This window comes from Erithacus rubecula, assembly GCF_903797595.1.
Source record: "Erithacus rubecula genome assembly, chromosome: 1".
NCBI lineage: Eukaryota > Metazoa > Chordata > Aves > Passeriformes > Muscicapidae > Erithacus > Erithacus rubecula.
In genome coordinates this window covers 95,317,756-95,344,534 of record NC_136658.1, presented here as the reverse complement: position 1 = coordinate 95,344,534, position 26,779 = coordinate 95,317,756, and the positions used below count along the sequence as shown (strand labels likewise).

General features: G+C 39.4%; 1 protein-coding gene across 4 annotated transcripts in view; it reads right to left on the bottom strand.

Moving 5' to 3' along the window:
• GLRA2 (glycine receptor alpha 2) overlaps positions 1–26,779 on the bottom strand; it is a gene marked incomplete at its 3' end in the record, with an annotated part of 129,959 nt that overhangs the window by 20,824 nt on the left and 82,356 nt on the right. For all 4 annotated transcript variants that reach the window (XM_079307401.1, XM_079307404.1, XM_079307403.1 and 1 more), the window contains one exon: positions 5,827–5,976. In XM_079307401.1, coding sequence (XP_079163527.1) covers positions 5,827–5,976 — 150 coding nt within the window. The remainder of the gene's footprint in view (positions 1–5,826; positions 5,977–26,779) is intronic.

Sequence of the window (26,779 nt, the reverse complement as noted above, 5' to 3'; positions counted from 1 at the left end):
CTTTCAATTATCCTTGTAAACAGGACACTATGAAACTCGATTTTTCTCTTCCACTGTTTCTTTGTCTCTGTTTGCTTTTCATTGAAAAATCTACATTTCTAGTAAGCTTAGTCTCTCCATCTGGTCAGACTGCTCTTATTAGAATTTTTTGATCCATTGCTTGGATTCCACCCCCATGGCTGAACTGCTTTTTTTTTTTTTTTTTTCCTACAGGTTGCTCTTTCTTTGGGAACTCATTTCTCCAGATTTGTGCCTAGAGCCAGAGTAAGGATTTATAGAATGATAACTTTCAAATTTGAGATGATGTTTTTTTTAAAATGTTTGAAGTACATGTGATGTGTCCATTATATAAAAAATACAGATACTTCCACTGATATTAACTAGGGCCATTCCTAGCCTATTCATACTGAATATAAAAAGACAGACAAGGACATTCAGACGAAGCCACGAAGTGACATGATGCAAAGAATTGTGTCTCTTGTTTAACTACAGCTAAATATTCACTGCAGTTGTTAAGTGGGACTATAACTTCAAGCTAAATTATTATTTTGGTGTATTTATCTTCTACTGGATATTTTTATGCACAGTTACATTAAATTTGCCCTGGAGAAATAAAAGTAACCACAATATCTTGAGGGTGTTTATCTACAGCAGAAGCTACATGTGCTTTAATCCATTAAGTAAGCAAGATGAGAGAGAAAGCCATTCAGACTCAGATTCCTATTTTTCACAATGAAACTCGTGTTTGAGCTAGCTCAGTGAGTACCAAAAATAGCTCAGCAGAAGGGCTTTCCTTGAGCGCTTCCATTATTCACATGATGCGGCGCCTTACATAACGCGAGCGCGCATCCTGCCGCCAAATGTGCCAAACGCTCCCACCAGGGACAGCAGGGACAACTGCTTTAAAGGCAAAGGCAGCCTGAAGGCACCAGGTTTTCTATGTGGGCACGTCTAGAAAACCTTAGAAAATATTTGGGGGATCTGACAGAGGAATTTCAGTGTGATTAAAGTGATAGAGATGGCCGATTGAAGCGGGTATTACTCAATGGATGTCTCTTCTCCTTTTGAAAGATGGAAATACTGTATTATCTCAGTAACTTTGTTTGGGCATTTGTGGTACTTGCTTCACCACTGGCAGCTCCATCCAAAGGCCAACACTTCTCTGAAGCATTCGACCAGGTGCTTCCAGCTTTGCTTAGAGTTATCCTTTGCTTCTGTAATCAATTAGTCCTGGTCCCAGCTCTTTCAATTGAAAACACCATTTGTGCCTCCCTTTGCTAATCTGCATGCACATGAACCCCCTTGGCTGCAGCATTGTTATTTGTATTGCTCTGTGTTCCCTGCACATGGAATTAAATCTGTCACATCTTCTAGCTGCACAGTTTTCATTCAAGCTATAATGCATTGTTTTTAGCACTAACGGTCCCAAATTTAACTCCTAGTCTTGGTCACAGTGGTAACCATCACACATATAATTTAGGAAGTCATCTTTGAGATGATGATATGAATAATAGTGTACCGTGACTCATTTTGACTACTGATCATATAACATAATAATTATTGTTTTCAAAAAGGGAATGATTGAACCTGTGTAAACAGTTCTGCTTCCCTGGAAGCTCATAATTTGAAAACTAAGAAATCATGCTTGATCATTAAAAATTGTATTTTAAAAATAAATTATTTTCTTTCAAATGATCTGACACCATAAAAATTTAGATTTTAATATAATGAAACTTCACTACATCCTCAGTACCATTAGACTCCTGGCTTCTGCAGCCTGTACTCTCACTTTGTATCATGATATACAAGAAATAGGCAACCATTTCTCTCAGCAATGAAGTATTGCTACTGATGGGTGCATTTAACTTGAGCAGAAAGACTACATGAACCTTTAGGGTAAACTTTGCATGCTTCCTCCAAGAGTAACAGTATGGAGAAGACAGACAGAGTGGAGGATTGATAACTTGAGGGTAATAGGAATTTTATGTGTGTGGAAGATTCCAACAGATCCTGATAAAGCTGTCTTTCTAAATGGTTCATCTGTAATACAATTTCTGGATGAATAACAATACAACCCAGACTTTTCCTAGAAAAACATTAACAATCTGATGTTTTACTTAAGAGATTTGATGGTTTTTTAATATGTCTGATTTATGCAGTGCTCTGAGTGTTGCAGCAATAAGAAGAACAAGACCCAGCACAAACAATAACAAAAAGCAGTGTCAGCAATACAGACTTACAAAACTGAGAACAGGTATTTTCGTGTTCTGTAGATCAAGTTGCAAATCATGCAAATCAGGAATCATGGGCAGGTGTGATTCAGCACCTTTTTCCTCTCCCTAGTTTAGCACTGAGTGATGCAGTATAGATACTCAACCACACTCTTACACAGTCTTCTCTTGACTATGACTTTTACATTTGCATTCAACATAAGCTTTGGTTCAGTGAGCAATACCTCAACAAATCAAGCTCCCTGCTTGTGAGGCTCCTTGTGTCACCACAGGCTCTGTTCCTATGTTCTCTGAGCAGAAACATCCTTCTCTTGAGCACAAAAGTACTAAGCTGCAACCATGGTAGCATTGCTCCAGAAACCCCTGCCTTGCTATGTCTCCTCTGTTGACCTCTCAAGTGTGCATCACTTATGTGAAGGTAGTTCTCCAGGGGAAAACAATGCCAGAGCAGCTCCAGCTCTTAGGGCTCTGCAGCAAAACCACTGCAGTGACACAGCCCCTCTGTGTACTGCCCTGGCTGCCTGTGTAATGCACAATATTCTAAAGGAGAAGAGAGGTTTCTGCAAGCTTCCCTAAAGGAGGGGATAGCCACAACTTTAACTGGACTACCAGCACTTTATGATTGGCAAGATATGCAGCACAGAGTACTTACCTGGACAGCTTTTGTAGTTGTATGGCATCAAATTTTCTGTGGCAGCATATTAATACTGGCCATATCCACTAGAGAGACCCTGATTTTCTTCTTTTTATGTTCGATTTTTGTGTATGCGTAAATACTACTAATTCCCTTTATAGTGCACAAAATTGTCTGAAATCATCTGCATCTTATAATAACATGACTTTGCAGAGCTTGATCAAAGTTAGAGATGCTTAACAGCTCAAAAGTGGCTCAGACAATGTTTGTGTTCTGGAAAATCAGGTCCTGAAAGATTAAAATCCCAGTCCCATTTTATTTAAATGAACCCATTTCATTCCTCAGCCACTAGTAGCAGTGAACTGCACGCTAAGCTCGTTTCTTTCTCCATCATTGATTTTATTATCTCCACAACTCCCCCTGATCTGGATGTTTCAGCTGCTATCATATTGCTTCTGATCTGCTACACATTACACTGTGTAAAAGATTTCAGCTTCATGGCTCTTCTCCAAGCAAACAAAAAGAAACAAAGGAAATACTTTTTTTCATTCATAGCTGTTCATACTCCACTAAGCATGGCTAGGACATCATGATGAGGAAGACTGCAGGTTGATAGTTCAGGAATAAATACCACAACAATAAAAACATATTTTGTTATACATACCATATTCTGTTGGATTATGCTCATCTGAAAGGTGACACAGTGTGGGATTTACTGTCTCCAGGCATTTCCTGTGGCCCTCTCCCCCCACCACACTCACTCTATTTTTACACAGGACCAAGCTGCTGAATATGCATGCAGTTTCCTTAAGAGTTTTGGAATAGGGGTGGCATAGCCCAGCTAGAGTAAAAACCAAGCATAAGGATGGGCAATAAGAATGCACAACATGAAACTGCTGTTCATGCTGGGGACAGTACTTTGTATTTTGTGGGGGCATTTAGCAAAGAGAATGCAAGAGACTACCAGTGATGCCATCAAAATGGTCCATTTTGCTGATTTATGGCATCGTTGTGCACACTAAAACTCTCTTGCTTTCTCTTTCTCAGCACAGCTTTACCCTCAAGCTTGAATTGCCGATCTGATTCACTGTCCCGTAAGCTGATGACTCTTTGCTCCGCAAGCCATTCATGCGCCGCACGGACTCAACGCTCTCATTCCCAACAGTCACAGTCTGTGCCAGCATGGACAGCAGCAGCAAGAATGGGAATACACAGCAGCAACGTGACAACACACACACACAACAGGCAAAGAGAAGAACGGCTTGGTTAGAGAAGACCATCATGCAAAACAATGAGATTCACTTTCAAGGCAAAACAAACCGAGAAAATCGTGAGAGACAAAATCAAGTACAGAGATGCAGAAAATGTCTCCAAAAGAAACTGCCTTCATAACACTGTTCCCTATTTTGAAATTCATGCAATCAGATTCATAGGAAAAAAAAAAAAAAAAAAAGCAAGCCTATGCAAATGGGTAGATGTCTTTTAGCTACGCATTTCCTTGTATTTAATTATGCCATTACTTATTTTGCAAAGAATCCCTGCACCACTCAGCTTAGGATAAACACAAGTTTTCTGATGATTTGGTTTTAAATAGCTTTTTTTTCACAGTCACCAAAATAACAATTTTCAAAGCTGATGAATGACCACTTCCATGGACCAAAATCTCATAAGCTTGAGTAATATCACTGGATACTTCTACTTACCAAGGATGGCTGCTTACCTACTTGTTCACCTCTAAAAAACACCTTGCATCCAAAAATGAAATTACAGATGCTATGCAGAAGCTTCTGCTGCTGCCACGTTGGGTTTGAACACAAAGGCTCCTGTGGCAGTGCATAAGTGCCAGTAGACAGGCAAGCATCTCTGCTCTGCTCTCTCCTGTAATCTAATCTTCACGGGAATCTCAATTCATCTGACAATAACATTAAACCAGAGAAAAGCACTGGATTTCTTCCCAGAGTATCCATCAAATATTACATTAGCTACAGAACATTTATTAGACAGACCTGTCAAAACACAAATGCCCTGTGACATTGTTGTCATCCCTCTTATAAAGGAAACCATTATTTGTGGCTTGAAGCACTCATGGAGCTCAAGCAAATATTTACTTCACCTAGCAAATGTATATGTAAGAGTTTACAGTTCCACATTCCCTAGACATGGGAATGATCATAACTCAAATAAAACTTAATTTAATGTTTACTCTTGTCTTCCCATTTACTGAAAAAAAACAAAACAAAACAACTCAGGACAGATGAACAAAGTTCTGAAAATTATTTCCAGACTGACATCTAGGTTAAATCCAAACAGCCCTTATTCTACATTTCAGTCACTGGCATAAAATTATGTGGTAATGACACTCACAAAGAGGTCTTTTGCTAAAAATTTAAAGTTTATATCAGTGGCAAATTGTGAAATGACAGAATTCAGAGAGAAAATTCTCCTAATCCTTCTTCTTTTTAAAACTGGCCATGTTTTGTGGTTTTAGCTGGGAAAAACAGCAGTTGCTGGTGGTCTAAAAGTGAGGGCAGAGCTGTCAATCATTGCAATGGGCTATCCTAGGGAATCTCCCATTTTAGCACAGCTAGCTAGGGCAGCACTAGAATAGACAGGCATGTTCTGGATAATATTGTTCCTCTGTCTGTATCACTGCATCCAACAGATCCTTATCCACCAGTGGTGCCAAATAGCAGCACAGTATTTGTAGAGGTCCAGCTGTCTCAGCAGCTGCACAAAGAGAAGAAAATTCTTGGAAATGGTGACCAATTACTGACATTTGTCGATAACTTCATAAACTGCAAATAAAGCCAGCAGCCAATTATCAGCTCTTTATAAGGAGCAAATCACTCAAAAGTAAACTTTAGAAAAAGACTCCTGAAAGGACAAGAAGTAAGAAATCAATTGCACATGAGCACAGGAGTCAGGGCACATCCAGTCACCCCAGGTAAAGAGCAGCTGTACCTTGTTTTGTCTCCTCTGCCTTCTTCGGAGCCTCAGAAACTCTTTGTGCTGCCGTGAGACGAAGTTGACTGCTGCATATTCCAGCAAAGCAGCAAAGACAAAGAGAAGACACACAGCCATCCAAATGTCGATAGCTTTTACATAGGAGACCTAGAAAAAAATAGGACACAGCATGTCATATCTCAAACTAAGCTGAAGATATCGATGTGAAAAAAATAAACACATTTTTGCGCAGCATGAGTTCCATGAGATGGGCTTTTCTTGTGCTGTGTTTTGATTTGTTAATTTACTGGCTGATAACAAATGCATAATTCGACTATTAATGAAAATGAGTGTCCATAAATAATGCTCTAATGAGTTATTGCCTTTAGAGAAAGATCAGGATTACTTTAACAAAACACAAGTCTTCTTATAGTCCCAATCAAAGTTTGCAAAAAAGAATATGAATATAAGATGATAAATTAGCTACTGAAAAACAACTGTAGAAAGCTTATAGGTTTCATCTTTTTAATTTTTTATGAAACAACTGCAATATTGCTTAATTAGCTATATTTGATATCCACAACCTCAAAGTAAACTCAGGGTATTCTAGTCTGTGGGCTGATACAACTTTACCAATTAAATATTCCATCCTTGTTGCTTGACCTTTACCCAACATCTCTATAAGAAAAATAAATCCTCATAGATATTATCTACTAAAAATACCAAAATACCAGCTGCCTCTCTTCTAGTAAAAATCTATTCTGATTTGAATTGACTTGTCCACAATAAAATCAGACATATTAAATCACACGTCACAAGATCTTTATCATATTACCCACACTGGGCCAAACACTTGCCAATTAATGAGCTACACACTATGCATATCAAAGGTACATTCTCCACAGGTGAGTTTGGTCTCTCCCTTTCTTTGTAGTCTTGTAGTTTTAAGCAGAAATCTTATGATTTAGGTAACAGCAGGTTGTCTTTGTTGTTTATCAGGTATTACCTCCTGAGTGGAATTACAATGATCTGACTTAATGTCTACAATGTCCATGTGAGCTAGTTGCATAAACTGCTTTGACATAAATAAATCAAGGCATGGAGAAGAACGAGCATATCTAGGATGCAAGGCATTTGAACTGTTTCACATCTTCTCTACAATGAGATTAACAACATCCAAATAGAGTTTCTTCTTCTTCATGCTGGTAAGGAGGAGCTTAGAACACCTCTGAAAGAAGAGGCACCTGGAGCTTTACTCAGTTGTCTAAACTACAGCATCACAAATTAGGTACACATTAGGTACCTAGCATCCATTTTCTAATTCAGCAGAGCACAAATCTTCAGTATCTCACATTAACCAGTCCCCTGGAGATGTCTCAGGTACTCAGGGTCACCTCAGTTTGACAGAGACCCTGGCACCCCTATACAGATGAATCAAGATAAGCAAAATGGATAGTAACTAAACCCTGAGATATTACAAACATTTGAATAATAACCTGTAGGTAAAACATTTCAATGCAGTAAAAATATATAGTGGTCTGAAAATGCAGCAGAAAAGGATGCTGTGTTCCTGACACTCACGCTTAGGAGAACAAATCTCCACCTTGGAAAACCCCACCTTTTTCATAATATTTAAAATTACCTCACTCTTCTGGCTGTACAACATTCCATGATGGAAGGAATCACACCTCTATCAGTGGGTTTTGCTCCTATTTGCCAGGTGCTTGAACAGCATCATTTTTCAAAATCCATAGAAGATCTTTTGTTAATGTCAAATGGAATATACTGCACTATGTGCTTCAGCAAGCAATATGAGCAGAGGATCTGGCATTTAAAGCACAACAGAAAGGATACAGAGCTTTATCCTGCAGATCCTGAACACTGACAAGGACATTTTAGAGGAGCTGTTATTCAGGCTGCATCAGAGGAACATGCCTTTCAGTAGCAATAGTGCAGCTCCAATGGCAATGCCCACCTTACAGCTTGCACAGGCTGACATGCAGCAGGCTGAGGTGACACCATGGATCTGTGCCTTTCAATTAGGTACACAGCAGGTTTGTAGCTCACTCTCACATGTATAAAAAATTGTACAAGTTATGTCTTTTCTGAGCAGCTGTGAAAACCAGAGAAAACTCAAAATATCCCAGACTCTCTGCCACAGGCTGAGGCACAGTAGGAATCCAGTCACTGTAATTTGTGTAAAATGCAGCTAAGATTAGATTGTTCATTGCTTTCCTTGAAGGGGCAGCTTGTTTCCTTTACAAAATCCCTTAGGAGATGTATTAGAAATGAATAAACAGCTGGACTGTGCTGCCTGAGACAGCACAATGCAAGGAGCTGAAGTCAGAAGAATCAGCATTTCTGACTGTGCAAATCCTGTCCTGGTGGGCCTAAAGCAGGGAAGGCAAAATGATAAAGGAAGCCCTGAGTTAGCCATCCTGCCTCTTACACTGTGCTACCAGAAATGGCATCCACATCACTGCTGGGCCAGATGGATTATTTTAACTCCAGCCTGCTGGCCTGGAATCAGGGAATCACGATATCCTTGGCAGATACATAGCTTGTTCTATTGTTTGGCCATGGCACAGCTTTAAAGCAAAACAGAAAGCAATTGCTGCCAGCACTATATAAAAAATAAATAAATGGTAAAATACAATGAGTAATGCAATAAGTAAAAGCTGACACCTTTGTTTTCAAATCAATTTATGTAGCTTACCTATGAATCTCCAGTGTATACAGAATTGTGCTGCTCAAAGCCTAAAAGCCTATGGAATTTTCTGATATGCTCATAGAAGTTGGAGTCTGCAAAACTGAGTAAATCATGATAGCCTAGACAGATCCATTGCTTAGTCAGGTTCTTCTACCAATCTCAAAACCAATGTTATCAGCTAGGGGTTTTTCCCCCAGATCATAGTTTAGCATGAAAACTCATATGTTTGTTCAGCTTAAAGGCTTGTAGCACCTGCTTTGACAAGGACTCATCAAAGAGTACTGTACCTCCAGTTTCCTTAACTACCATGTCCATGCTCCATAGTCACTGCTGGGTACATCTAGGAGAGTACAGACTGATTATTTGTTGGAGGTTTCTTCTCACCTAACTTTAAAAGTACTATGCACCCATGGGGATTTTTTTCCAATTATTGCTAAGAAACAAGCAATTTTAGGACAAAACTCCTCTAAGTGGAACACAGATATCTACACTATAGTCAAAAAAACTGTATCTTAAAAGTTCCAGTCTCTCCTTTTTGACCCAGACTGGAGTTTTGGAAGGCTATTTCAGGTATACATGTATGTTTGATATACACTAACTTGGTTAGATAAAGCCTATGAATTATCTCTGTTAGTCAGTACCTTGATATAATCCTAATTAGAGCAGAGAACAACAGAAAGGAGCCTTATGCAATAGAGACTGTTACCTAAGCATTTGCCACCTTTCCCATAATTTCACTTGCAGCACAGAATCCAACAACAATACAAATTCCAACCTGACATTGTTAAGCTAGCATGTATAAAATGAAAAATAAGGCTGGTTTTCAAAGGTAGACCTTATAAAACTTCCCCTGAAAAGCCTGTAACACCAACAGCACACTGGCTCCATTTGCTATAAAATACTTTCAGAAGTGGATATTTGGAAACTCTGCCTTGTTCAGAGTTCTCATGTTCATAAAGCTCAATAAGATTTTCTTGTCCTTTTCTTTCTTTAAATAGCTGCTCCATTTTTTACTGCATATTGCCAAGCTTCCTCCCTAACACTGTTTGGGAGGAGGGAATTTAATGGCTTCCACCAATAAAACCATAAATTATATCAATTATTCAGCTGCTTTGTAAATGTTTTAGGGCCAGCTAATGAGGGAACTTTTTCAGAATTAGAGCTGTCTGCACTAAGAGCCAAGTATGGTAAGGCTAAGTATAGTGAATGTGACAAAGCTGCTTCTTTCCCTTCATAGTTTTCCTCATTTGTTATTTGGCCATACCCATTGTAAAAAAAAAGACCAGTTTGTTCTCCACACAGTTCTCAATAACACCAGTGAAGTTCCTGGAAATGGAAGTACAAGGAGAATTCCACCGTTTGTGAAGGACTTGTGGGGATTAAACCTTCCACTTCTCAAACTCTTTTTATCTTGTCACTGTGACTGTCCCACAGCTCTTGAGCCCCTTTGCCATGTGTCACCACCAGAATGAAAAATGCTTTTGTGGAGAGAATCCAGGGGAAAACATGGTCATGGGTCCTGCAGCTTAGCAGCTGTCATTTGTTGACATTTTTGAATCAACCCAAATGTGAGCTCTGTTTTTGCTACAATGCCTCATGAGAATCCAGACAACTTCTTTAAGTCTCTGATTCTATCAAACAAGTATAAGATGCAAATAAAGACACATCCATCCACTCCTAGGGTTCTGCACTGTGGAAATTACTTCAATATGCAGTGAAAGGTACTCAGTTTGTGTTAAAAAACATATATTCACTTATTTTGGTAGGTAGAATCTTACAAAAAAATAGCTTTTACTCAAGATACAAAGCCACAGACCTCTGTTTTTACACAATGCCATATTCTATACAAGTTTTTTAAAGAATAAAATGTTCAGCTACCATGAAATCTTAGAATTTGAAATTAACTTCTCCCATGAATTAAAATAAACTCTTGGAGAAAAAGGGTTCAAAGAATTTTGCAGGCTGAAAAGGTAGAAATAGAACAAAGTATCATTTTTAATCAAATCAAATAATAAAAATTGCTTTAAATGAAAAGTGGGTAATCTTCAAAGCAAAACACGAAACAAGTGAGAAATTTTTAATTTAAACAGAGTGAAAAAAATTCTACTACCCTCCCTCTATTCTATATGAAAATATCCACCTAGCTCAGCAGGGATTCACAAGTTGTTCCAGCAACCCAAAATTGCCTATTTTTTAGTGAATAAACTATTCATCCAAACATTTTTGTTCTATTTCTATTGCTGGTTCTGCCAAGTCATGAGATGCTAAACCTCCCACTCACTGCTGATGCAGAAATAAATGCTGACTGCATTCAAGCCAGGAAATGTATGAGAAACATTTATGGTTTGTTTTTTCTTCAAAGATAAAGGGAAATTTCCTTCAAGTCTTTGAAGAAGAAGATCAGTGAGTTAAGGCATTTCCAAAGATGTTCAGAGAGCCCCCAGGGCAGGAGTCCAAAGATGTGACCACAGGCACGTAACAAAATTCAGTACTAGGGCTACCAGCTATTTTTGTTGTGCTAACCAGGCCAAGATGCCAAAAATACAGGTCTGGTTTGTGAGTGGTCACAGCTCCCCTGTGCCAGTTCCATTCAACTCTTATTGAAGAGAGAAAGAAAGATGATCCCCAACATCTGAGTGGGGCTGGACCCCAAGAAACTGCAGGAATTTCCAACACTCTGCAGGACAAGGCTAACACTTGGTTCAAATGACACAGGGCTGTGTTGTAGTACATCCTGCTGGATGTGAAAAAGGGAGGACAGAGCAATAACTGCACACCAGAGACTGACATGCCTTTAAATATAGTTAGCTATATTCTATATGAAACATAAAACAAAAAACAAAAACAAAAACAAACAAACAAAAAGGAATAAACTTGTCTTCCAGGTTTAGAAAAGCAATAAAATACTTATTTTTAGCATGGACAGTGTCTATTGACACATCTTGATCTTTCTTCTCATGTGGTGTATTTCCACCTTTGAAAAATGTAACACCGTGAATACAAAATCAGTTAGCAGACTACTGAAGCCAGTACTGCTTGGGGTTATTTCCCAAGGCCATATGAAGCATTGGCATACTCATCATGTGTCATTTTGTGCAATCATATGGTGTAGTTCCCTTGTATTTCCTATTCCTGGCAATTCATTCTTTCTGTACAGTAAATTTAAGACAGCATGCAGATGATTTCCACTTCACCCTGCTTGAGCAGGGAGCTTGGACCAGATGACCCACTGTGGTCCCTTCCAATCTTACTCATTTTTGATTCTGTGATTCAAAAGCCCTCCATTTCTCTAAAAATAGTATGACTATTTTGCAGACAAAGAAGTTTGAGTGATAGCTTAAGGCACTTTTTCTAACAAAGCAGGTTACAGGTGAAAAAACAAAGGCTTGTGATTTGGACAGATAATGGTGCTGGTGCTCAGCTTGGGAGCAAACTGTGAGATTTTCTTGTGCATTGTTGATGCAGGGACAGGCTGACCTCTGCCCTGAGCATCAAGTAACATTAACTGAAATTATAACTGGGGTCAAAAAGTGCACTTTTATATATTGATATTCAACTGCTCGTTGTAACTCTTTCAAGATGACAATAATGTCTGGAAATGTCTCATATCTCAGGAGTTCAAGCCTAGCTCAGACCACTGCAGAAATAGTTAACAAGGTATAGAAGTGAAATGTTAAATTATTTGGGAATTGGAGGTTCTGGTGGCCCTGCCCAAGAACAGTGTTGAGTTCATGCCTTGTAAACCATGGTAGAATGGAACTAAGGTTGAACAGAGCCTTAGCCCCCTGTGGAAACAGATTGAAATTATAGAAAAATGAGAGGGGAAAAGTGAAATTTCCTCTGCTCATTATTTATTAGGACTTTGGCAAGCATCAGGGCACTGCTGACTTTTCTCACTGCCCTGATCCTGAAAAATGCTGGGGAGGAACAGGTTGGGGACCACACCTGTCCCACCAGCTCAGACACATCTAACACTATGTGTGAACAGCAATTTGTGGTTCTCACAACTCCTCAGCCTGGTTGTCTCTCTCTGCCCTCTGGGTGAAAAGGTTATGGCTGAGCTGTCCCACAAGGACGTGCTCTGCAGGGGTGCTGGAGACCAAGAGCACCTCACACCACCCAGTGTGATGGACAGAGGCAGCACTGCTTGGTCAGCCAGAAACACCCACAGCCTGTGCTTGAGCTGTCCCAGGAATAAACTGCAACACCAAACATCAGCTTCTCATCACTTGCTCTTTTCCTTGGTCTCACTTTGTATGTTTAGTCTTCTTCTCTCTTCAAGAAATTGGTCTTGAATAAGCACTTAGACCCATTTGATTTTTTTCCCTTGAAAACCAATCAAACTTCCAACACAGTTTTCTACATTCAAAGGGAGAAGAAATATTCCTGCCCCACAAAAACCCTAGGACTCTGCACTCACATATCCCCCATAGGTTACTACAGCCCTACCATCTCAGCACATCTCAGTGATCTTCATTTGGCTTGTAAATAAAGCAAGCTCATATTGGCAGAAATAAAATATATAATACTGATATTTGTCATGTTTCTTGTGTATGAACCAAAGAAAGTATGAACCAAAGAAAGTAATCAACAGATTGGTGCAGCCATGGTGATCAGTTTACAAAGCTGACAAATAAGGATTGATGTCTCTGCTACAAGGAAGCAGCTCCTTATTGCTAAATAATTGAAAGGCATTTATCACACAGAAACACCCCCACACATGAGCTGAGCTCAGAGCAAATTGAGAATTATATGTGGTTGCATTAAGACATGGGTGAAAACATATCCTGTCAACCCTTGTAGACAGATGAAAATGCCAGTCTTGGGTCTTGTTTACAATGAGGAGATTTTGGCTCTTCCTTCTCAGTGAAATCAACATATAATGTTTCTTTAATGTCATTAAAAGCTCACTTGGATATCTGGACTCTAAGTGGTAAAGTTTTCAGTGGATGAGAGCTTGGATAAAAACAATCACTAAGGAAAAAAACTGAGAAAGATTGCAAATTTGCTAGCAAGAATCACTAGCCTGATCATTGAATAATGTCATTAAATGCCTAAAGAGACTCAAATGCTGATATTGACCAAAGAAACATTTATATTTAAGATTCACTTGAAATCAGAATTCAATGTGGTATGCATCTGAGCACAGTCAGAGTGCCTACTTCTGTAAGGCAGGCTTTTCTTCTGTGATCATGCTTTTCTGATTTTTTTTTTTTTTGTTAACTCAGCTTTAGAAAACTTCTTTTGTTTGTAGATCCCAAAGTTCTTTAGCTGCCTCAGGTAAAAAGTAATCTTCATTCAGCTCAGCCATAGCCATGCAGGTTCAGTTATTACCTCTGCCATCCAGTTAGGAAGAATTGCACCAAATTGCATTATTCACTGACCTTTGAAGAGTTAACTGACTCAGTTCATAACTGTTATCAAATAACAAGTCAGAATTTCATTTTTGTAGCAATAGGAACAAATGTCTTCCTTCCAAGTAAAGCAGGTAAGGATCACACAGGGTATCAATACTAAGGACATGTATACATACATGTTCAAGTATTATTTCTTCATTGGATAGCATAAAAATTGAGTTAAATCTCACATGACTTCAGAACATTCTACAACATCTCTGTGCTGTATTTCCTGTTGTAGTCACAACTAAGTAAACCACTAAAAGTGATCCAATTCACTGAACCAAACATCAAAAACCTAAAATTATAAAAGGATGCCTAGGGAAATATGGCTTTTTTTCTTCCACTTTTGGTCTCTGCTGTTTGTGAAAAAAGAGTTAATTTTCTATTCTTCTCTAAGTTTATACTCCTAAATTCTGTATTTTTTAGCTCTTTCAGCAATGTAATCTAGTAGGAAAAGACATTGTTTATTTTTATGACTGCCAGTCTCTCTGGGTTAGAAATGGATAAATCAGAGTAAACCTTTGGTCAGAGAAAATTGCCTTATCAAAAATAAATATAGATCAGACTAAAAACCTGAGAATGGGTTAGGTCATTACATTACTCAGTAACCCCATGTGCTTCTTTCTTGACTATTACTTGATCAGTTACTTACTATTACTGAGCCACTTATCATTTTTATCTAAGCATATCTACTGGCTCCGGATTCTGAATTGCTTCCTTTATCTGATCGAACTGGAAGAGGAAAAAATGCTTTCTATTTGGATAATGCAAGTAACTGACAATAATGATATAATAAATAGATCTTGTATATACAGTCCATGAAAATTTTATCTTTTATACTTTTATATTTCTTCTCTTTCTATCTTTGAAAAAAAAAAGTTTTAAAATGAAAGATGAAAACATCTGTAAAAACAGATCTTGAAGCTGAGCCGATGCCAAATAAAAAGGCTCTGGCAGGATAACATGATCCAATTCCAATTGTAAGTGTGAGTGAGTCCCATTTCATGTGCAGTAAGGCACTTAAGGAGATGCAGAATTGAAAGAGGATGTAAAATGGAAATAATAGAATATGGCAAAGGTGAGAATGTACGTTGAAAGAAATTGATGGTCTGAATATTAATAAACACAAAGAAAGAAAATGGGATAAAGAGGGCAGGTTAGAGGAAAGGAAATGGAATTCAAATAAAGGTGAATGAAGAGCAGTATTGAGCAAGATTAATGCAAAGATTCCTTTTTTTAATTCAACTGAATCAGTTTCCATATTCTAGAGGGCTCAGCACTGCCAGGTTAATGTAAATGTACCTATCACACACCCTTGAGCCTGCAGGCTCAGCATCACCATTGCCTGTGGTGAAACACAGGTTGCATGCCCAGACCTCTGTTTTTCACCCCTCTGGGGATGGTGGAGAAAGCAGAGTGATCCATATGTTCCCATGGACTCTTCCAACAAGGACCTGCCTGGCCCACTCTGGGGTCCCACTAACCATCTACAGACCACCAGCCTGCAGCACCTCTTTTGGGGAAAACTCTGGACCTGAGGGCTCCTGGAGCACCAGCCTTTGTGGTGTGCAGACCTGCACAGTTTGAAACTACTGGCATGTACCTTCTTCCCTGCTTTCCCTCTTCACATCCCCTGAAATGTAATGATCTTTTTATCCTCTTTTCTGTAGTACTTCCTAATTGAGATCTCCCTGTCCTTTCCAGTCAGAGATGTCTGACCAATTGACATTGCTAAGTGCATTATGCTTTCAACCCCTTTATGGAAGACCAGACCTGGAAAAACAAAAAGCAGGAAAAACCTGCAGAGGACACATCATCATATCATTGCAAGCTCCCTTTTGTGTTGGTGTGGAACCAGCAGGAACACCTGCAAGGACTCACAAGGCTGTTTAAGCACAGGAGAGACAGAGTCACCTTTCATGCTCATTTTATGGTGCAGATTTTTATTATTTTAATAACTTGGTGTTGAGTTGCTGCATAATTGTCTCCTTGACGATTCAAAGGACAAAAAGAAAACTTTCTTGATTTAGAGTAAAGACTGGCTGTCCCAAATCCTGAACCTTTGTTTCCAAGCAGAATCTTGTATTATGATTTTGTTTGCAGCTATCATGTTTTTCACATAATTTCATTTTCACCTGAGTTATAAGTCCAAGAACTTTCTGAATAATACTGTGATGTTAAACAGTCTCCAGGACTCTTATACCAAGAGCTTTGTTCAAAACAGTGTCATCACACATTTCACTCAGGCTGAGTGAAATAATTTTGAGTCACAATAGTTAGAAACTTAGTGCAAATATATAATCAAAGCAATAACTAAGAACATCATCACTTTAATGTTTGTGCAGAAGCCTTTTAGTCATGCAGTCTCATGTATGGAGCACATTTACATTCCCTTCTCAATTTAACCTTGAGCCAAAGTACTGGGCTTTCATAACAGGAAAATTGTTTTCTGAAGTTTATTTGGTTGCTTTGCCTGACTGCCAATGTTTACTCCTATAAACTGCTCTTTTTTCCTCACCCCTTTTCTAAAGCCATGGTGGCTATATTTGTTGTGTAGTCTGCAGCTGTAGTTAAAGCAGCCAGAGACTCTCCAAGGAACCACACACCACTGAGCACCAGCTGCCCCCACAGCATCAGCACAGTGACAGAAGCAGTCTGGAGTAGAGATGGAGAGCTCTTTGGAGGACAGCACCTCTCAGAAAGGCTGCTGGATGGCCCTCAAGGTCCAGAGCCCTGCAGCACAGTAAAGGGAATGGTTTTCATGCCAGCCTGATACCACATGCTCAAGGCTTCTTGAACTCTGTTGCTCTGTGGCAAGCAAAATCTCGCAGCCAGAATGACTTGATGATACTGACAGATGAGTGCTCACCTTATGAAAAGGCTGGAGACAGCCAGGAGGGAGCTACTCAAGATATCACCACTGCTCAGTGAAGACTCACAGTGAAGACTGCTCATCTGTGCAGGAAGTAAGGACCAGATAACTTGGTTTGCTTATTTCTACTTGCAAATTTACAGGGTCTTGCATATGATGTGTTGGGTCACATCTTTGCTACAGCAGTGGCAATATAATTGATGGTATAGTCCTTTTACTTCTGTTTGTGTGTCTGTTCCCAGTTTGTGTCACATACTGTGTCTGTGAAACACAGGTTGAACACCTACAAGGAGAAGAGACATCTGCATCTCTGGGCAACTGCTAATCTCAAACAGAGAAGGTTCAAAAGCCTTTATGATATGAGATCTGAAGAAACTGTACTGAGAAACTCTCAGACATGATGGCCAGAATAATTTCCTGAAAGCCCAGAGGGGACCAAATTGAGTTTTCTGCCACTTAAAACCATTGGGATGGTTATAATTGAGGACACAGTAAGTGGGAGGAGGGTTGTGCATGAACTTTTGCATTCCTGCTTAGTCTTATGTTGCTGCTCTGACTTTTGTTTATCTAAAAAAAAAAAAAAATTAAAAAAAAATTAACTTTTCTTGTTCTATTCATGTTCTGATTAAACATGGGTAATTTTTAAGTTCAGCTAAACTTTTAATCCCTTTTGACACCTCATTGTGAGAAGAAGATAAAGTCACATCCACTCCAAAGCTATGGCTTGGGATTGTTCCTCTTGCAAAGTCACAGACCTGGTGCCCCAGAGCCTGTTTTCTGCTGTCCCTCTGATCGTGGGGACACCTGGCACAGCCACTGCATGAGCCCAAATTCCTCAGGCTGGGCACAGCACATTTCAAAGTGGGAGAGGAAGGGAAAATGGAGCAGCTTTTCTGACTCTCATACAATTCTGGCATGCTCAGCTGACTCGTGTAACTTAAAAGAAGCTGCAGAACCGAGTCAGCCTACGCAAGAGAAGAAAACAGCCTACATATAAATAACAACCTATATAGCTTCCCCCTGTCAGTTCCATAAGTAGCTGGAGAAGAACAAAGCTTTGAAACTAGTCATGTTACTCCCCACCCTCAGTCTCTCTCTTAAAGTTCTAAGGAAGCTCAGAAGACACACTGGTCAGAATTTTAAGTCTAAGATCAGGGTTAAACTATAACTCTTTCAGGAGATTTTAATGAACTGCCTAAGCCAGGAATTTTATATGCATATTTGGAAATGAACCTGTATCTTTCCTGGATCATTCTGTGAGCATTTGCCTTACTGGTAAGTCTAGGGTAATGTAGCTCACCACCAGAACTAAATATTCTTACAACATTGGTCTGCTCCTGCTACTAACTTAAATGTAGGAATTCACACCTGCATCATTTATATCCACCTGGTCATTACATCCTCCATTTCTATTATGACTCAGCACATAGTACACAGATTTGACTCCTTTTAGATCAAAAGAAAAGTCTGTTAGTCCTGTGCAGAAGCCTGGATTGTATTGACATGATACCCAGTACTCATGTTCACTATAAATATACAAATCTTTTGAAAAATCCTACTTCTTAATAACTCTAACCCCACTATCAAATCTATGAGGAGAGACACACATGACTAGAAATACAAATTTTATGCATATTTTATTTAAGAGCTCTCTTTCAGTATGATAAGTTATTACAATATGTCAGAAATTTCAGTTACACTTGCTCCATCATTACTTAGAGCTGTGGGGAAGTACTTGCCTGGCTGGAGAGCCCTGTCATATTTCTCACATGAAATGACATTTAATCACTACCAATTATGGTGGAGATGGAAAATAAAACAAACAAAAGAAAATTAGAGAACTGCTTTGCATGGAACATCACAAGTTAGCAAAGAGTAGATTGCATCTAATGAGACTCAAAGAGTAGGGAGTATTTCAAATTACAGTATTTCATAAAAGGAGTATTTCTCTGCCTCTTTCTTCAGACAGATCTTAATGATGAGTCTTAAAGAGGCTAATCCACCTGCTTCTCAATGAGTGTGTGCAATGTAGGGAAACATTCTTAGCTCCATGTTACAAATAGGGAAATTAAGGTGGGATATGGTAAGTATATTGCCCAGGTTCTCAGGAGGAGCCAGTGGCAGAGCTCTGAATGGAATCCTAATCTGTGTTTTAGAGTTCAGATCATCCTTCCCAAATCCACATTGCTGACTGTTCCACAGAACTGCCCAAACCCACAAGAACTTTCCTGAGGAGACTGCACCACCAACATTCTACAAATGGCCTTTTGCCAGAAATGCATATCTGTATCACTGTCAGAAACATCAGGAGAAAAACAGCAGATAGGCAGGGAAAAAATGTGCAGCAATAGTGCCCACTCCTTCTTGGCTGCTGCTGTCAGCTTGGTTTTGGACATAATAAAAAGCAGAGAAGAGAAATTCAAACAGATTTAGGTTTTTTTCAGAGCAGGCCATACTCATGGGTAAGGTGAGGGGAGGGCAAGGGAGATGTTCCAGCATATGCAGCTGCAGGAGAGATTTTTGTTTAAGTTGTCAATACAACATTTATTTTGTAAACTTATTTATCAATTTTGCAGCACTTACTCTGCCTAAAGCGTGCCTTGAACCTAATGTTATTTCAGCAGCCATGACTTTGATCAATTGTATATCAGGAAGCTTAAGTGCAGAAAACTCCTACACAAAAACACTTTAAAGTATGGAAATTAAAATTTAAAGGCTGTTTTTTTAGCATGTTTTGTGTGCCAGAGCAGCCCAGCCCCAGTCTGAACTGTGAGAATGGAGGAAGGGCACTCAGTCCTACTCACACAGGACCTACCCTAGGCACAAATTACCTTAACTCGTGTTAAGGTGGGAGGGGAGCAGAGGAACAGAGCTGGCAGAGCTTCCCATTTCTAACAAACCCACATCTGTTTAACATCCCCAGCTGCCAACTAACTGCAGAAGGGCTTACAAAAAGCCACAAGCAGGGCCTGGTTCTCCAACCAATATGCTCACCACATTTCTTTTCATGCACATCCCATCAAAATCCATCAGTGTCATTCAGTCAATATTAATATGCTTTTACCAGAGGTTGGGGTGCATAAAACATCCTCAAGCACAAGATTCTTATCTTTAGTGAATAGTGTCAGAACTGCCCAGCATTCCTGCACAGAATGGTCTCCACAGAGGATCTGCTGAGCTCTTGGGAAGCTCTCTGCATTCTTATCTGAGGGCTGTTATTTTTTGAGCACTCCTCAATATATCTTCAGGAAAGACTGAAAGTCAACATTCCTCTTGGCACTGGTGTTGCCATGCAGCAGGTGCACTGGCACTGATTTTCCATTGCTACGATAACACCTCACAATCTCTTTACTGAGGAAAATAACCCACTTTTACAGGGCAGGTGAGTTCTCATAACTGCATTAGGTCCAATGGCCTGTAAAGTAATTTGCTGTATCATAGTTTGCTCTTTCTTTCAACTCAACTCAAGCCACATTCCCCTCTTGGCCTTAACAATCCAGTTCTCATAAGAACTTACTCTTTTCTTTTTCACCCAGTAGCTGTACAAAGGGATAAAAATTAACTGGAGGGGAGTGTTTATTTCATCTTTCCCCTCTATCCAGTCCCTTTGATCACAGATCTAGAAAAGATCTAAGTGCTTAAGTCCAAACACTTTGCCCTTGTTCAGCTGTTGCTTAACTCTGGAGATAATTTAAATTCAGTAGGTCCTTCACTGCTTAACTTCAACATTTCTGGCAGCTGAGTTCTGCTCAAGCCAGAATCCCTCCTTCTATGTGCAAGGAGGATTCTGGCTCCAACCTGGGTCAAACATGATTTGGGAGCTACAATAAGAATGTATAAGGACTGTGCACAGTATTCAGATTCTGCCAGGAACACACTGACAGCCTTGGGTCCTTTAAAGAAATGCCTCAGTAACTGTGGGAATAGTAACACAAAATCATGCCAGTCTTTCTGTTGGAACATTAGTGGTACTGGCACTCATCAAGGAAGAGAGAAATACACCTTAAATGCCTGTTCAAGCCTGATAGGATACTAGTGCATCTCTACTACCTCCCACAATAGGAATAGTAGGCCACAGGCAAGGATGGGAACAGAAGGGGTTTTAAAGCTCAACTGGTAACAGTTCTGCTGCACAGGAAAGAAAGAAAAATTCTTGAATTTTGTTTCAATGAAGAGAAGAAGAGGAGCAATGGCTTAGCTGGCTCTTGTATATTGTCACTCACTGTCTAGAATGAAGAAACACTTTATTTACATTCATTTATTTGGTAAGTTATTTGCTATCTGTTCAAGCTGCTGACTGAGGAAAGGTCCTCAGCTCTGTCAATGATTGGGGGAGGATTCATGTCATCATTTGAAGAGATAGGGAGCTCCAGGGGAGACTTCAACCCATCTGCTTTAGTTGTTGATTGGCCACAGGGATGAATTGGCTCTCTGGAAGGATCCATTTCTGCCTACTGAAGAGGGAATTATGATAAAGGATACCTGCTGGTCAAATCAATTTGAAAAGCCAGGTCATGTATTCAAAGGGGGAGGGAGGGAAGAATAGAAATATAGGGGAGAAGAATCCAATTAAGTTAACTTGGGGTTCAATTGAAAAACTACAAAGCCATGGGATTCCCTGATTCATTCTGCCCCCCTTTTTGCTGTGAACAGTTTTTTAGTTGGAAGAGAAGTTCCTATTTTTTATACTGGTTTGTCTATTTACCTCCAAGGCTTAACAGAGACAAACATTATTAAAACACATTTTGGAAAAGCCTTTCAACACTGCCATTTATTTTAAATATTATAGTTTAATCACTGATTTCCCCCTGGTAATTATGCTATCTTTAGGCTTTGGAGTTTTTTAATTGGTGTTTTCCTGTGGCTTGGGTGTGATTCCTGCAGAAGCCTTGTAATAACCAAATAACTAGGACAGTCTAATCTAATAATTTGTGCATGCATATGATGTTCAGGGGGATTATTAAAGTTATTTTCTCACTAAAATGTTATCAGCTTAGAAAGCTGAGCTGTTCCAGGCTGATGGCTTTTTATTGCAAAAATGTTTAATACTGTTGTATGCACCAGACTGCACTTGCACATGTTAATGTCATTTATTCCATTGATTTTGCCTTTTGAAAGGAACCTTGCTGGCCCCTATTTTTGCTTTAAAATATCCTAACAACCTAACCAATTTTGCTCAAATGGCAAATGTTTTCTGAAACTGAAACTGGAGAATTTGTTTAGGCTAAAAGTGTTGGATAGGCTTCAGTTTGACAGGACTTGTTATTAGCTTAGGACATGAAGCTTTGAGAATTTTTTCCGCTATAATAGCATTTTATTTCAGGCCCCCAGCACAACTAATTTAAATTATTCCAGGGGTAGAACATAATCAATTTTGCAACCAAGATGGAAGTCAGTTCCTTAGTAGTAATTTCCCTGCAGGATAAGAACAGTGATAACAAAACAAACATGAGAAAAAAAAGACAAAAGAAAAAAAAACAAAAAACATCATGAATGCACTTAGCATTACTCAGACTTTTTAGTTCTGCTAGAGTAGTCTAAATTTCAAAGCCACCTCCCACATATATACTTATATATAGCATTTAGAAATACAATACTTCCTGAGATGTTGCATTCATTGTCATACCCTTTGTTCCTAGATATGGAGTATTTTGCTACAGAAATCAAGACAACATCAGTATTTTTCTGCACTGATGATTCATCCTGGACACTGAAAGAAAGAACTGGTACACAATAAAGCAGGAGCACAAGCAAAGGGAAAGGGATAAAGATATGGGCAGACAAATGTCAAATACAATTCAGTTGCTTGAGCCATGATATGCACAATATGTCATGACTCTGCAGTTATACATGCCTCATATTTTGCATTTGAATGATAATCCTTCTTGGTGTAATTGCAGCAAATATAGTCATGCTGCAATTGACATTGTATCCATTATACTTTCAGTGAATTATTTTAAGAATTTTTTTAAGTTTCAGAACCCACACAAGGAAGGCTTTGTTTAATCAGCTGGAGAGACCACAGCAAACTGTGACAAGCCTTTCTTAGATTCTCTAAGGAGACAAAGACTTAACCTGCTGTTCATACACCTTTGTTACTTGGCTTTGATGATTGCAGAAATAATGATTACTGCAGAAAAGTTCAAATGAAGCATTGCTTTCTAACATTCAGTTGCAGCTGAAATTTTGGCCCATTCTTTTGGGAGTGTTTGTTTAACAAAGCCTCTTCTTAAAAAAAGGTCAGTAGCAAATGTGGTGGGGAAAATGAAGATATCTTCTGGTCCCTGGGGGCTCTGGGGATGTGGGGACTGGTTGCCCTGCCCAGCCTCACTCGAGCCCCCAGCCCAGTGTGGGCTGTGCCATAGACAGGCCATGGTCAGCCAGGCCCTGCATGGACTTTTGACCAGTGACCTGTTGCAGCTGGCCCTGCCCCAGTCTGGCCTCCTTGACCCACTGGACACACAGAGTCACGTACTGCTGTGCTCAAAACAGCGACATTGAAACCATCAGATTCTATAATTAGTTGGGTTTGGTTCGGTTTAAGATGGATTGCATTAAAATCAGAATGAAATTCAACAGAAGAGTAAAAAAGGAGTAAGGATGACATGATTTTGATTCCATAATGAAACATACAAGGGGTAGTGATAGAAATTTATACCACATGTAACCATTACAGGAACATTTTTATTTATTTATTTAGTTAGTTAGTTATTTACACACACACACACACACATATATATATATATATGTAATGTGAAATTATTTATTTTTTTCTGGACAGCTCAACTGTATCACAAAAGGGGAGTGTCAGCAATTTGTTAAGAATATGAGCATCATCACTTTAAAAGTAGTCATCAGTCATAAATATGGGGTAGAATATAAGAAGTTCAAAACCAGAGCTTTTTAAAAAAACTTATTTGTGTTTTCCAGTGACCTTACAGCCACAGAAATTTCTATGGCCAGATAGAAGCTTTTTTTATTTTTTATTTTTTCTCTTTACTGACTCCAGCACAGCAGAAATTTTCCCTTAACTCCTGTGAGCCTGACAAAAATTACTTGTGTGAAAAGATGCCTTAACTTTGTAAGAATCTGGTGCAGTTTCTTTACCTGATCTTGCATTTTGTGCCTCACTGAAGTTCCCTTTAGATCAATCGATCAATGCCAATGTCATTTCTAAACTCATCTTCATTTACAAGTGATGCAGAACCTCCTCTCTTAATTTCTATCCTTAAGCAGGAGCACAATGTCCTTGATTCTTGGGTAATGATTGTTTTGTACAAGACTAGAGATGACTATGTTGAGAAATGCAACATAATATACACATCACTCCTTTAGTCCTGCTCAGACAAGTGAAACAGCATAATGCTACATCTGAGGAGCCTGGTGCTATGGTAACCTGCCTCATGAAGCATCCCCAGGAAGCCCCTGATCTGCAGCAGATGGGAATCAACTAAAGTCTCCAGCAACACACAGTCTCCACATAAACACTCATTGAATCCTCCAGTCAGTGCCTAGATGCACTGCAGGACTTCAGCTTCACAGTTCACAAAATGAAACGTGGCTAGATATGGGCAAAGGAGGAATGCTCAGCACCCGACACAATAGATTCTAATAAAAACAGCAAGGTCACTTCTGACAAGAGGAAGCAACTTCAGTTTCCCTACATTATTATTTTACATGTTTTCAATAAGTAATTTTTAATTCACAGTTGCATATGAATATAAAATTTCAAACCATTATATTTTCCCTGTAAAACATGCAATTTCCCTGCCAAAAGGACATTGAAGAGCTTGAATCCCTTTTAATCTATATTTAGCCAACATGAGAACATGCTAAAACCCCTAAGCACATCTTTTGTGTTAGCAGCACCACAGATGAAGAAATGCAATTTAACCTTCCCCAGCCCCCAGCTGGCTCCTTCCCTTTCAAATGCTGCATTTATGGATAATAATCTTGAACTACAAGAAAGCCTTGGGCCACTTGAGACACAGAGGGATGGGGACATGGAAACCACCTGATCTTGGAGACACAGGAACTGACCGTGTGTGATGGGATGGTTTGGCCACTCCCAAGCTCACCTGGGCACAGTAAAATTCCTGAGCCATCCTCAAAGGTCTTCTGCTCTTTAGCAAATGAAGTCCAATGCTTAGCAGACAGAGGTATTGTCTTGTGTTGTTGGGGTGTAAAGAGTAGTCAGGGAGCATGGTCTGAGCACTGTCCCCACCATTTGCATACAAATCAATCAGCAGAGCCAACAGTATTTACCTCTCACACAATTCACTGTTTTTCCTATCACTCAGCATCAATTTTAAGCACCAATGACCAGGTGCTTAAAAGCCATGATCCTTTAAACTCTTCTTCCCTGCAGGTGCAGCAGGGCCAGAAAGTGTGTTAAACTGCTTGGAAAATCCCCTTCTAGCCCAGGTCTACTTGGCATGGTGAGCACACACACTTACAAAACATCACAGCTTCACACCAGCCACTTCCAAGAACCTGCATTCTCCCCACGGCCCTGCAATTTCAAAACACTTGAAATGTATTTGTATTGTGTTTATCCTCTCCATTTTCACATCAAGGGAGCCTGTCAGCAATTTGCTGTGGGGATGGGTCCTGTATAGAATCACTAGAAAATCACCTGCCACCTTTGTCAGCTCCATGCACAACAGCCCTGAGGCCAAGCACAGCTGGGTGGGTCCTGCTCTCAGGACAGGACACAGCTGGAGCTTGGGCACCTAAAGCTGTGTGTCTGTAGGGTGTCTATAGTGCCTGTAGGTGCTGCCTGCACCACCTCAGCATTCAGCCCTTTCAGGCAATGTCAAACTAGACAGCCCATACAGTAATTTTGTCTCCTGGGAATGTGCAAACTGGCTTCTGTAAACCACAGGTCTGAGCCAGAATTTTTTTTCATTGTTGGCAATGCTTTAGAAATAAAGGCACCTTGTTACAGGTGTCTTTACTCCAGAAACTGGTACTCACAAAGTTGTAGTATATACAAGGAATTGCTTTTCATTCATTGACTTTCAAACATGTTGTACGTTTTCACACAGTCAATAGTGTGCTGATTAGTGTGGTCTCAAATGGATGTGTCAGTTTGAAACCTTATAACATGCACAAGAGAAATAAGAGAAACACTGTGTATGTGTTTTCTTGATTAGCCAGCAGTTTTCCTTTGAATGTAAAGCCAAAAACCAAACTAGCTAATGCAATGCTCTGCTTGACTGACTCTCCTGAGGAAGTAAACTATCCAGTATCATGTCAGGTAATTATGGTTAAATAGGTGACAGAGAATTGTTTTCAGTCAATGTTGAAAATCAGTGGCTACTCTGTTGGGTCAGGTTAGTCACACCATTAAATTGTGATAAACCAGGTTCCATTTTTGGGAAGTATGCACAGCACACATGGATGTGTTCCAAATGATGGAGCTGGCAGTCTGTCTTCTGTCAGAGCAGAGCTAATGAGAGAGAACTGGAAACTTGCTTGTTATTTTAATGTTTATCTGAAGTTGATAAAACATAACTGTGACCAGTTCTGGTCTTTTGGAATTTGACTAATATTTTGGGATACTTGCATAGACACCCTTCAAAGGTCTGGCTATCTGTAAGGCACCTGAAAGTCATGGCAGAAGAAGAAAGTGGGTAAACATGATATCCAGCAAAATTACATCATGTTAGAATGTGCAGGTTTCTTACTTCTGTTTTTTTTAAATTCAGGATCCAAACACAGTAAAAATGTCAGGATTGAAGCAAGAATTTCAGTGAGACATTTTTCAGAAAATAGAAAACAATGAATCAGTCTTGTAAAGAGTAAACAAGTTCTTCTTGCCCTTCTCAAGATATGAATAACTAGCTTTGGCCTATTACTCTTATTTTTGTATGGAGATTATAGAGTTGTCATACTCTTTCTCTTCCCACAACTCACCCACATTGAATACATGGGTCATGCAAAAATACAAGAAACATCTTTCAAAGCATTTGCAAATTATGTGCCAAT